Source organism: Ahaetulla prasina, chromosome 2, assembly GCF_028640845.1.
Source record: "Ahaetulla prasina isolate Xishuangbanna chromosome 2, ASM2864084v1, whole genome shotgun sequence".
Taxonomy (NCBI): domain Eukaryota; kingdom Metazoa; phylum Chordata; class Lepidosauria; order Squamata; family Colubridae; genus Ahaetulla; species Ahaetulla prasina.
In genome coordinates this window covers 210,478,295-210,492,424 of record NC_080540.1, presented here as the reverse complement: position 1 = coordinate 210,492,424, position 14,130 = coordinate 210,478,295, and the positions used below count along the sequence as shown (strand labels likewise).

The 14,130-nt window shown below is 34.5% G+C and overlaps 1 protein-coding gene across 1 annotated transcript in view; it reads right to left on the bottom strand.

Annotated features, from left to right (window-relative positions):
• The window catches only part of SHOC1 (shortage in chiasmata 1), a 47,210-nt gene extending 34,550 nt beyond the window's left edge, over positions 1–12,660 (bottom strand). The window contains exons 1-6 of the mRNA XM_058168040.1: positions 12,604–12,660; positions 12,020–12,149; positions 10,325–10,406; positions 5,979–6,160; positions 3,617–3,779; positions 1,680–1,773 (exon numbers count right to left, since the gene is read on the bottom strand). Coding sequence (XP_058024023.1) covers positions 1,680–1,773; positions 3,617–3,779; positions 5,979–6,160; positions 10,325–10,406; positions 12,020–12,149; positions 12,604–12,660 — 708 coding nt within the window. The remainder of the gene's footprint in view (positions 1–1,679; positions 1,774–3,616; positions 3,780–5,978; positions 6,161–10,324; positions 10,407–12,019; positions 12,150–12,603) is intronic.
• Positions 12,661–14,130: the final 1,470 nt, after the last annotated feature.

Below are 14,130 nucleotides of genomic sequence, written 5' to 3'. Positions count from 1 at the left end.
TATATACTCGAATATAAGCCGATCCGAGTATAAGCCGAGGTCCCCAATTTTACCCCAAAAACTGGGGTAAACTGGGGACTCGAGTATAAGCCGAGGGTGGGAAATGAGGCACCTACCGGTTGGGGAAACCCTCCCTCCCTCAGCTGAGAAGGCTGGCGGCTCCCCCGCCCCGCCCTCTCACTGCACCGGCAGGGCTTCCGTCCGGTAAAATGTGAAAAAAAGAAAGAAAAAAAACTCGAGTATAAGCCGTATATACTCGAGTATAAGCCGAGGGGCTTTAAAAAAAAAACAAAACTCGAGTATAAGCCGTATAGACCCGAGTATAAGCCGAGGGGAAGTTTTTCAGCACAAAAAACGTGCTGAAAAACTCGGCTTATACTCGAGTATATACGGTAATTGTGGAAGACACAAGAAAACTCTTTTAAAAGGCCAGATCTTTCTCATTCTATCCAAAGCCCCATTATTTACTCAAATGGCCAACATTTACCTCCAGGCACAACTGAGATGTATATTGATACGACATCAGTGCGCTCATCTATTGTCAATTAAGAATTTTTCACTCAGACCTCATATGCATTATACTGTAGTGACCTGCTCACATTATAGTTAACAATTTCTTCTACATAGAAGACATGCCCCAAATCAGCCCAGAACATTGCTTTTCTGTCTTCATTGTATAAACATAATTTAATTTATAAACATAATAAAACATAATCCCCTAATTTCTCATCAATATTCCATACCACTTGTGCAAGGGCACAGATTTTAGTTTTATCATTGAATACATTAAAAAGCATTGATCAATCATTTTAAATGATTCTGAAAAGGCTGCTGGGTTTTCTTCTATAATTTCTTCTGAAAAAAGCAGATCTCTCATTGGCAATCTGGCTTTCTGGGAAAAAATTACCTACTGATATCAAGTTGGCCATCACTTTATTAAAATTTTGGAAAGTGCTAAAAACTGTATTTTCTCAATTTACTTTTAGAACCTGAAATTGTCTGTGTTGCAGGGACATTTTTAAAATATATTTTTAACAAAGGGGTTGATTTATTAATTTTTAAAGATATTAATATATCATGTAAATCACCTAGGATTTAAGTAGGTTAAATGTTCTGAACTAAATAAAAATATTTTCTTATTTAAGAAAATAATAAATTATTTAAATAATATTTTCACCAGCTGTATGCTTCCCTCCCAAAAAAATATTATGTTACCATTAAAACTTGCTGACTTTTAGAAAACTCTTTATGAGCTATACTGAGAGTTTTACTGAAGTAGGAATATTCCACTGAAGACAGAAGAACAATAGCTTTGGAAACTATTGATAACAGTTCATTAAACACTAATAGTTCAGGACATTTGCACATGACTCCATATCAGGAAAATGGATAGCTATTTCCCAGGTTGACCGAATATTGTTAGTATAAGAATTTAAAAGTCCCACCTTAACAAACTTTGAAATAACCTGGTTCTAAATAAAAATATCCATTTTTTGAGATGTCTGTGATCCAATACCTTTTTAAATAAACTTGATTAAAGAACACTTTGTGAGAATGTTGTTTTCTGTTGTCATAGTCTGTCAGTATTTTCTTTTACATTTCTGTGAAAAAATTAATTTATAATAGAATTGCACAGTGATTTGATACGTTCTGCACAATTTATTGAATCATTCTTATACCTCTTCATCCTTTAAAGAAACTTTGCAGAATTCTTCATTTAATTCCATCCCTTTTTCTTGAGGTGTCACACTCATTTTGAAAGTAAAGCATTCCCTTTTAAAATGAAAGCACAAGCGTAACACTTTATACTACACATTCTTTGGTTTGGCCATAAGATAATAATACAGAGGCATGTTTTCTACTTGTAAAACAAGTTAAGCATGTTACACTATAATCTGTTCTAATCTGGAGAATGAGTTTTTAACTACTTCCAAGTTGGAAAATCATGATTAATAATATATACTGCATCCAACTATGCTTAAGGCTGCTGGTTTGGGGAAAGGAGGGTTTTTCCAAAATTCATAATTCATTAAATATTTCTTTTCAGAAGAAATACAGTAAGTATTTTTCCTACAAAGTAAGCAAAACACGAGGAATGAGAAAAGAAAAAAGTTTCCAGAGTATTTACTTCCAAAAATGTAAGATATGCTATGTTAACATTCTAACATTCATTATTAAGCATCATAGTTATTTGACTAACAGAAACCAGCAATATATAGCAGAGGTATTTTGAAGCTACTTTTAAATTCAGCAGTAACAGGATAAGAAAACAATCTAGGTTAATCAGATATATATTTAATATATTGTACTAAATATATGCAGTCTCAGATATATACAAGTGAAAACATGTTGAAAAATAAATGTGTAGCATGTCAGCATAATGTTACTGAATATTTTTATCAAATTTATATAGTCACCTATCTTCCTCAAAAGGTGTTAGAATATTTCATTTTAATCATTTAGAAAACATTTCCCATATATTAACACCAAAAGGTGAAAGATGAAGGTGATAATACTTTAACTGAATAGTATAATGTAATATAAAACATTTTAGTGGAAACTTTACTCTAAGGCATAGGAATGTTGAAATAAGTCTTAATTGTTAAGGCAACATGAATTTCATTAAATAAATGTTTAATTATTGTTGATTATTGTTTATAACAATTTAATTAATTAAATGAACAATTATTGTTCATTTAAAGAATAGGCTAATTAATTTTTAAATTATATCCCAGGAACACTTATCTGTTTGTGAACAACTCAGAAGCTACTTCATCTCATTAAGTTTTAAAAATCCAGTATTTCCCCTTTCCTACAGGCACACTGTAATTTTGCTTCATATAGTAAACTAGAAAATCACTGATACTTAGTTACAGTATTGAATCTGAATCTATCTATTCATTCATTAAAGTTAGCGCATTCCACTCAAATCACAACTTGAAAATAAGCCTCTTAGGGATGAATGAGTCATTTGTATATAGCAGTTTTTCATTGCTTGGTACTTTTAGATATGTCAAAGAGCATTTCCCATCATCCCCAATCAACATTGCTACTGTATTGGGTGAACATCAAATTAGGGCCTGAAAGCATCAACTAACTAATGAATGTGTTCAATTTGTTCTTTTCTCTTTGGCTCCTCATGTTAGTAACTGTGGACAAGACAAAAATAAATATTTTGTTAATAATTTCTCCTCAATCTTGAGATTCTGGACTTTTGCTTCCAAAAAAGACAGATATTGAAGCTTTGGCTCAAAATGGCTTCTTCAAGAGTCACACATAAACACTGCTGCATTCACTGAGCCACTGAATTTTTGCATTCTTGAGCCACTGAATAGAATGAATATAAAAAAATGGTAACAGCCTAGCTGTATCATGCAGCATATTTACAATAATTTCCCATAATTTTAGTTCCTTGTTCCTTGTTAGCATAGCCAGTATGTAAAACTACAGTTAATAACTAAAGCTATTATAATTAATAAAAGTCATAAACATTTATTGAAGTGATGTCCTACTTCATCCTAAGTAACCATCAAATTGTGTAGAAATAAAATAAAAACAGAAATTAAGATAATAATCATGTATATCCCTTATTGCATCTCATTTAGTAGTGAAATACCTCAATATGTCCTCTTCCACGAAACTGTCACCTTTAAAATTTAAAAGGGGATCTTGCACTTGGAAAACATTTAGTCGACTCAAGAGTGTTTGCAGAGAAGGTAGACATTTAGCAGACTGTGTCAAATTATTAGTGAAAACAAGTTCTTCTTCAATATATAAACCTTAATAATATAATAATGAAAAATATCAATGTGACATCCTTACCAATCATTTTGCATATTGAAAAATACCATATAAATCTAAGTTAAATATTTCTGGGTCCTTTTTCTTCTCGTTTTTACCGTAGATATGTATGTTTGTATGTGTGAACTATTTATACTGGGTGCATTTTTATGTATTTTGGACACATTACATAACTTAATAATACCTGTGGCTAAAAATTACTACCTTTTCAGAGATACAAAATTATAATCAAAATGTATTTACTTTCAAGAGCAATTAATTAATATTCATGAACACACTGCATGCAGATATTAAATATCCCTGTTCCTCATTTCCTTTGTTTGAAAGAATTATGATACTAATTCTGTGAGTCCAAGGAGGTTTTATATTTGTTTTTCTCAGACAGGAGTGCCCAGTACAGCATGCCAAACAGTTTTTGAAGAGAATCTTCACAGATGCTTGCAATGTTGTGTAATGATTTGTTGCTCTAAGGGGAAAAAAAAGATCATATACATCTTTAGTCTAGTGGAACATCTTGAATGAGACATTCCTTTTCCCTTTTCTTTCTTGTCAGTCACATGTCCATTTTCCTTTAGTTTTAAAAAGATTAAATTAATCATTATCAAATTATCATTCAAAACTATTTCTTCTCCTTAACATCTGGCAGTGGTATTATTGTGCTAAGACTAGGCAGAAGTCATATTCCTATTAAAACAAACAAATGCCTCAGACAGTAGATTTAACACACTACCCTCCAATCTGTGAAGCAGCACAAAGTATACCAACATGAACATGCCAGCCTTTATTCTTTTTTGTTAATGAAGGCAATGAGTAGTACAGTCTGAACAGTTTAGCATAAACAGGGACGTGCACCAAAGTGCAGCCTTTGGTGCATGTCCTTGTTGGCAGGGAAAACATACACTGCTCTCCCAAATATGGACGGGAGCTGGGGGAAGAGTTAAGTTTAGAGTGGTAGGCTTAGCCAGCTGTCAGAACTTGATCTGTAAGGTATGTAGAGATTTTCTGATTTTCTTTACTGTATTGGGAAACCATTACCCATCCTATATATCAGTTTTAGCCTCTAGAACCCCACCTTCATGAGGCAAGGTGGAAAACTAATAAAGGGAGGTTCCTTCCTTTTTTAGTGGGAAATTCCTAATCCACATGGCTGCTGGTATCCCATACAATATGCTACATGGGGGTACTGAGAGTTAAGATTACTTTAGCCATACTCTTTCCTCAGAACCTCCTGAGAACCTTCCAGAATATTGCATTGGTAGAGGATAGCGGCGGAAGTGAGAGGATTCCTGCTATTGTCAGAACTGCGATCCCACATCATCTGCCATCACAATGCATTAAAAAGAAGTGCTGGCTGGCTGAAGCAGCTTCAGCACACTCTCAATCCCCATGCTGTCTGCTGACATATGACTGTTGATATGCTGCGAGAAGAATATGGAAGAGGAGAATAAATTACTTCTCCTTTCACCCTACAGCTTGCCTTCCATCTATTACCTCCGGCAAATGACTGGAAAAGGGGTGGGGGTCTCTACACCATCCATAAGCAACTAATGGAAGTTTGGAAAAGCCCAGCCTTTGCTGTGTCATCATCTCTGTTACAACCAAACATCATGTCAAGGTTTCTGTCTGGAGAGATTGGAAAATCCCTTTTCAGTTTTGGTTCAGAAAAAAGTATCTAATCTTGTCTGAGGATGAAAGGAAGTCTGCACCACATCATTTTGAGAATGATTAAAATAGCATCGTCAAGCCAACATGGTCGAAGCAGGGTGGGTCAGCAAAGTTACATTAACAGTTTAAGCTTTTGAAGCAATTACAATGTTTGTCCCTACACCCAAACCCATTTTAAGAGTATATCTTGACTTTAGGTTTAATTGTATTAGTGAGAGCTTCAGCAGGCTCTCATTATGAATTTCCAAGCAAGAACAACAACCACAATAATCACAAAATAATAGTGTCCTCTAATGAGAAGAGTAGAATGTGACTCTAATTTTACTTCAAGGGGAGAAGGAAGTTTATCACAGCTTTCAGAGTGTAATAAAACAGAATTAAACATATAAACACATACCTCTTTTGGGAAAAACTTTTAAACCATTCTGCTATATGTAGGTCGCCAATTAATTAGGCATGTACAATTTTGTATTTAGAAGTCTTGGTTGTATGAAATATGGAATGAAATTTACCTTCTTGTTTAAGTGCAACTGGAACATAATCCAGCTGCAAGCAATATCTATCAGTCAGTTCCCCCTTGTCAAGTTTCATAAACATATAATCTTGTGTACTGAATTGAGAAGAAGGATTTGAACTTGGAATAATTTCAACATCTTCATTAGGAGTATGGAAGGCAATATTTGAAACAGGCTTCCTGAATAGTGAAAAGTTAAAATATTTTAGTCCGTGAAATATATTAATGATCTGTACTGGTTACTTATTTCTGATAGATTGCAAAGTGCTGTGTTAGTTACTTACCAAGCAACTTCATAATAATGACATCTATTCCATCCTAGTAAAGCTAGAATCAAACTCATATAGTCTTTGTACCAGTTCAAAAGTAGCTCCAGTCTCTGTGGTCTGACATCATTGGTTGTGTTCAGCATTTCAACCAATTTATTTTTGGCAGGTCAAATGTTTAACTCAAATTGTCCAGGTATCTGTCTCTTTTTTTCTTCTTTTGGTAGATACAAAGTAGGAATGGTGGAAAATATTAGGCTGTTTGGTTTTTAATATTTTCCCTTTTATGAGAAGTAACTGGGCTTAAGGGAATTTTGATTATTCCAGTTGAAGAATAGTAAAATTGTTATGGAAGAGCCCAGACAAGAGTTCTAGGTTTTGTAACCTAAAAAGAAGGAGCTTTATTGAAATTCTTTCTCCCCCACCCCAGTCAATGCTGTAATCTGTAACCATGGTGAAACAAACTAGGAAAAGAATAGAAGTGCAGAGCTGACATAGTATCATTCAACTTTTACAGTTCTCAGCAGGCTTTTTATAATTGGTAAACAAACATTTTCATTCTACTACTGAGAACCAGTTTGGTATAGTGGTCAGGACATCAGGCTAGAAACTGAGAGACTGTTAGTTTTAGTTTTATCTTAGAGAGAAAGCCCAGCTGGGTGACATTGTGCCAACCAGTTTCTTTCATCTCTAGGAAGGAGGCAATGGCAAACCACTTCTGGAAAACCTTGCTAAGAAATTTGCTATGCAGATTTTCATAGATTCTCTTTGCATCATTGGCTATTAAACTGAAGGTACCTCGATTCTAACCCATAGAATAATTCAACTGTGTTGTTTTGCTTTGTTTAAGTCACCGTAGTTTCTGTCAGCGCATAGCAGATGCTGATAGCAGGATGGATTTATTAATCAAGGTAGATTGGGTCCACTCTGACATTTCATTAAAATGAAGTGATACACCTATACAGTATCTCTAAATAAGGCAGAAATATATCTTCATGAAGTGAAGTAACCTATCAAGGACACAGTTTTCAGAACTCTACACAAGATGTATTAAAATGTACTGTAGTTATGAAAAGTAGTAGTAATTGATTGTTTCTCCAGACTGGCAGTTCAGTCACCATAATATAAAAATGGAGCAGGCATGAATGCAAAGAAGACAAAAGCCAAGAGCCTTATCAAAAAGATCCCTTTGGGAAGAAATGAGAAGGAACCAGGTAGTTAAGGATTAAAGGAGAAATGTCACCAGAAGATGGAAAAGGACGCTGTATGCTGAACATACTGAAAGCATCCCACTGAAAGATACCAGACTTGTGAAGCAACAAGCCAAATGCAACTACCAAACCCTTGTTAAAGAATAAAACAAGGGTTGGGGTGATAAAAAGATCCTGAAGCCTACCAGAGTGATCCTGGATCAAGACTTGGTAGCTTCTGTCTCTCTAGCTAATGCCTAGCAGTCTACAAACAAAATGTTAAAAAAAGGTATGATATTTATATAGTTACCTACCAAGCACATCCAAATTATATTAAAGTAACCAAAATATTTTTACAATCCCCAAGACATGTCACAACTTTTGAGCACCCCTAATGTTTGGAAATTAAAAGCTGAAAAATTTGACACGCCCTACTAGCTTAGAAACAGGTGAGTAAGTAGGTATGAACATATGAGTGTGTGAGACAGCAACTATACATACTAATAAATACAGTTTTGCTATCGTTGTGAATTAATTGGATTTTATGTATTCCATCAGAACCTGACCCGCCTTAGCGTTTGGATGAAAGTTATTTCCTAATTATTTCCCTAATTTTCTAATTAGTATGTTCCTAATAATTTTCTGGCTATTGATCTGCATTGTCTATTTTGAATGCTCTAGGCCAGAGCTGTCAAACTCACAGCCCATGGCCAGTTGCGTCTTGGGCTAGTCATGCCCATGCCCGGTTTAGCGAAGGGGGAAAAAAACATGATACGTCATCTGACACTGCCGTGACGATGCGAGTTTGACACCTCTGCTCTAGGCACATCTACCTGGAACACCCAGGTAGAGAGCAAGGGCAGGGGGGGCTGAGATATCACATATGCATGAAGGAATGACTGTAAGATGAACCTGGGGGCATGTACAATGTCCCTATTTGGCTGTTTGTGTTCTCAGTATGTTCTGAAGGTAACAAGACTGGTAGGAGTGAAAACAAGAGCAGGCCTGCTTCAAACTGCTTTGGGAAATGTCCTCAATGTCATAAATTTGGAAAAGGTCATTTAAATCATACCATCCAATCTCTCCCTTAGGATATGAGCCTAAATTAAAGCACTCTTGAAGAGAGATATCAACCTCTGCCTGAATGAGCATGCCCAGCATATTGGTCAACCACTGCCAATTTAAACTACTTTTACCATTAGAATATCTTCTTAACATTGAACATAAACTGTCTTTCTATAAATTAAAAGCATTATTATATGTCCTGAATTCTGGGATAATAGAAAGTTATGTGACTCTGTAATAAATATAACATTTATATACATAATTTATTAATTTATTAATACCATTTATATATTACCTGACTCCTAATGGCTCTAGGCCATGGCATGCACCAATTCTGTATTTATCTACCTTTCCTGGAGCATACAATCATATTGCTATAAATGGAGCTAAACAGCTAGGAGGTAGGATGGGATGGGGTGGGAGAAGGCAGGAATCTTTTCAAATGGGAATATAGACAAAGAATTCATCAAATGCTATTATGTCTAGCAGATTACAGATTAAGATAAAGAATTTGGGAAATCCATTAAGGAGTGTTTGAGAAAGTCACATTTCTTAGAAATAGAGTTTGAAAACCATTGTCTTTTTGAAATAATTGGATTGGAGGTGTATGCTATCTCTTAAACAAATATGTTAGAATGCAGTACTGCAGGCTACTTCTGCTGATCACTGGCTACCAGCAGTTTGGCAGATTGAATTTCACCAGGCTCAAGGTTGACTTAGCCTTCCATCCTTCTGTGGTGGGTAAAATGAGGACCCAGATTGTTGGGGGCAATATGCTGACTCTGTAAACCGCTTAAAGAGGGCTGTAAAGCACTATGAAACGGTATATAAGTCTAAGTGCTATTGCTATGTTTACAAAAGTTTATAAACAAGCATAACATTGTCCATCAGAATGCAAGACAAGAAATGATGAGTGGAAGATAATTAAAGAGAGATCCAAGCTAGAATCAAGAAGAAATTTCCTGACAGTAAGAATAATTAATAAGTGGAATGGAGGCTGTGTGCGCTCCGTTATTGGAGATTTTTAAAGAAGAGACTGGACTCAATTTGTCCAGAATAGCATAGGTCCCTTTCAATCCTATTATTCTAGGTTCTAAAATGAGAAGCAGTAGCGTAATTATTGCCACCTACAATTTTAAATCATCACTAAATTTCTGACAATGTTTGAATTGCTTCCTTTGAACAAGGCTACTGTTAGGCACAAGGAACTAGAATGACACAGGGAATTGATCAGAATATGTTTATTGCTATTTGCTTACTGACTCACCAGACTAATAATGCACCCACTACAGAAACTTCTGAATAAGCATTTCAAGATTTAGGGAGGATTTGCTTTCTGCTGCTTTTCCCCATCAGCAATTCAAGGCTAGTCAGTCTTTTCATTCCTCTTTTCCCTTCAGCCCAGATTCCACCACTGCTATAGAACTAACACATAAGGTAGTTTAATAAGTAGAAGAGAAGGTTAATACACTAAAAATCCTCTCATTTATCAAGGCAACAAGTCTTGTTATATTCCCAATCCTTAATTTTGACATGGTAGTAATGCTGCAATTAGACTTTCTAAAACTACACCAGCTGACCCTACCGTCATATACCAAAAGTTGAGACAAGTCAAGGATCCTCTCCAACAGGAGCATGAATTTCTGCCTCAAACACAAGGCAGCAATACTGTGCTGTTTCTGAATTAGTATTTGCTGCCTTGAAACAGCATTTCTCTAACCTGAAATAATCTTTGTCCCATTATCAGGCTGCTGGCACCTTCATTTGAAAATCCCTAATTTTGGGATGCAACATTGTCGCTTCCAACTTAAAAGAAGACTCACTTTTCTAAGAAATCTTCAGTGACGAGAGATTTTTTCCAAATATCAGCTACTGAAATATTCATCACTGTGGAATCAGCTGAAGCTAGAACCAAAAAAGAAAACAGTCAGAAAAAAATATACAGTAACTCTTTCTTCCTTTATCTTTCAAGGAAGAATCTTAAAAGATGAAATAAACATTATAATGAAGATAGTCTAAGGAATTCTCGAGGTAGAGAAATAGGTGGTATAGCTAATTTGAGTAATGTTCACAGTATTTACAGAGATTCTACACATTGTAAAAATTACATTTTTCTGGTCATATGGTATGGAGAAAATCTCAAAATCAAGATATTATAATATTTTGAAATTCTGGAGATGTAACTTTTTTTTTAATCTGCACATTTTGTGCAGTTGCAAATGAACAGGTAGGAAGGACAATGAGTATCAATACAGTAGTCAATGCAATACAATTCTTAAATTAATGAAAGCAGAGTATGTAAAACTGCTTGTCCTACTAAAGAGATTGTTTAAAAATGAAAGATTGAAAGTTATAGAATGGTGCTGTTTGCTTCTCCCACAAAATTACTATAATGAGCCATTCTGAATGCATATCAAAATGCATGTCTGAAAACAGTATTTCATTATAATTGCTGAATGGACCAGATTCTACAGAAGTTCAGAAGCTCAGGGAAAGCAAGTAAGGACAACCCAAAAAATTAGAGAGAGAAAAAAATAAAAACAGCAGTGTCTTCATTGGCAACCTGAATCCTTTAGTCCACCCATCTGTAAAATTAGGACAGCTAAGCTAATCACTATATAAGAAGTAGCAAGTGATAGTGTATTATATAAATATAAATTTGCACCCATCTTTCTACGTATCTTGTTTTTCTTGTTCCCAGCATAGATGCTAACTCTGATGCTTTAATCTGCACAATGTTTTGTTCTACTGTAACAACATAGTTTAGAGTCTTAACCACTGTCTCTTAATAATTTCATATTCAAGAATTAATTTGTAGTACATAATTTGTGCATAAAACTAGTACATGTTTACAACTTTTGCTCCTGGAATACAGACTGTAAACAATTAAAAAAAAATTAAAAAAAATTTAAAGGCAGAAACCCCACTAGTGATTTGCAAAATCTTCTAGAGCATTGGTAGGGCCAAAATAATAATAATGAGGCCATTGCCTCAGTAATTGATGGATGATACTAGAAGACATAATAGACAAATAGTGTCTATTGTCTATTGTCTCTATACATTAGAATAAAATAGTGGATATCCTGTGAAATAAGTAGAATGGTTGGAGATAGAATCCCATATCCAAAAGTTAGCTTAGTCAGTTATCACAGCATCACAGCAATGAAAAGAAATTACAATATCTATAAAACTAATAAAAGGGGGAAAATCAAGATAAAAGAGGGCAAGATAGCAAGGACAGATCGGATGGAAACAAAGCAAGGGGGCTCTCCTTCACCAAAGGTGTAGTGGATAGCTCTTTTAAAAAATAGCAGTGTGTGTACTATCTAGATCTTTATATAAATTAGAATAGCTATATTGTATCCTGAACAATTATTTCAATTATGTGAGAGTTATGGGCTGTTATAGCCTATTAAGAAAATATATTTCTTCCACAAGTTAATAATATACTGACTTTCTCTTGCAGCAAAGCTATTACATTTAAAACATATAAAAAGCATAAGTTAGATATTACATACCTCTTGTCCAGGGTCTTCTATATTTATTATCAGCCAATTTCCCATCATGATAGTAATGTATATCCTGATATAAACTAAAAGGGAAGCGAATTGATAACAACTGAAAGGTAATTCTCTCTTTTGCCTGTTTCTGCAGAAGGAAAATAGACCACATGATCCTGAGTAAAGCCTTTCAAATTCCATTTAAATCAACTTTATTAAATGCTGACTAGTTTCTCTATACATTAGAGCAAAATAAAATAAATTTAATACTTCTCCACCCTCAATATGTTCCCCCCAGAAAAAGGAAATATAAAAAAATGTCTCCATCAAAGTGTATTCTTAAGTAAGGTACACACACGTTAGAAAAACATAATCAGTTTCAATACTCTGGCAGATTTCTTAAAATGATATAATTTTATATGATCACATAAATAGTTCTTTGCAAGAACACAAAAAAATCAGACTAATAAAATTATTTTTATTAATGAAATTATTAATTTTATTAAAATTACTACTAACATAATGAGAAATTGCTTTCTCTTCTATTTCTCTTCTGATTATATTTTTGAAATTCCAAGACATTTAGAACTTTGATAGCATACCTCGTAAGAATAGTCGATTGCATGGAACTTCACAGGTGAAAACATAGTATTTCTCATTTTGGGATACATTTTCAAATTTAACTGTCTGAAATAAGAAAATAGAAAAGATGGTCATCCTGTACATAAAGGTACCATTACCTTTTACACATTGTAATTTCTAATAGATCTTTTACCATACAAAATCAAGAAGACAATTAAATCATTTTTATTAGAAAAAATTATTACTTAATTTCCTATAGTGTTTCTGCAATTGCAGAAAGGCTTCATGGGATTTTGGAGAGAGACAACATGATTGTATATGATACAGCAAGAACTTTTAAGACAGAATTGGGATGATTTAATATAACGTTAATTTGCAGCATCCTTGATGCATGGACATACAGTATACAGTCAGTATGATTTTAGTTTTCAATTATTTCATGAAGAATGTTCTACCATTTACATTAAATAAAATTTGACAATTTGATAAGCAAAATAGAACATATAGAACCTAAATCAATGTTAAAAGCACAACACTTAACTACGTTTTATGTTACTGGAAGAAACCAGTGGAAACTGTAAGCTTTAATAGATACATACAAATTTTGCTTGATTTAAATATGTTGACAACCAAGAAAGTGTATTTAGATATATACTCTATTTTTTTAAAAAAAAAATAACCAAATGCTTTGCTTTCTTTCCTTTTATATATGGAAAAGAAGGCTAGTAAATGATTCCCAAGTTAATTGGGCTGATATATATATATAACTCTAAACCAGCGGGCCCCAATCTTTATGGCTCTGCGGACCAGCAGCAGTGATGGTGGGGGGAGGGGATAGTTGCATGGATGCATGCTGCTTGTGGAAATGGAGCTTCCCTCACTTGCCCACTGCTGCGCAGAATGTTTGCCATTATGCTGCAGACTGATAGCCATCTCTGGACCAGGGGTTGGAGAACTCTGTTCTAAACCATGAATTAATTCCTAATTAGCCTTATGGTCCCCCCCCCATTTTATTTTACCAGTTAGGCATCCTTATAGAATAGAATAGAATAGAATTTTTATTGGCCAAGTGTGATTGGACACACAAGGAATTTGTCTTGGTGCATATGCTCTCAGTGTACATAAAAGAAAAGATACGTTCATCAAGGTACAACATTTACAACACAAATGATGGTCAATATATCAATATAAATCATAAGGATTGCCAGCAACAAAGTTACAGTCATACAGTCATAAGTGGAAAGAGATTGGTGATGGAAACTATGAGAAGATTAATAGTAGTGCAGATTCAGTAAATAGTTTGACAGTGTTGATGGAATTATTTGTTTAGCAGAGTGATGGCCTTCGGGAAAAACCTATTCTTGTGTCTAGTTGTTCTGGTGTGCAGTGCTCTATAGCGTCGTTTTGAGGGTAGTGGTTGAAACAGTTTATGTCCAGGATGCGAGGGGTCTGTAAATATTTTCACGGCCCTCTTCTTGATTCGTGCAGTATACAGGTCCTCAATGGAAGGCAGGTTGGTAGCAATTTATTGAAGAGCTTCAAAATGT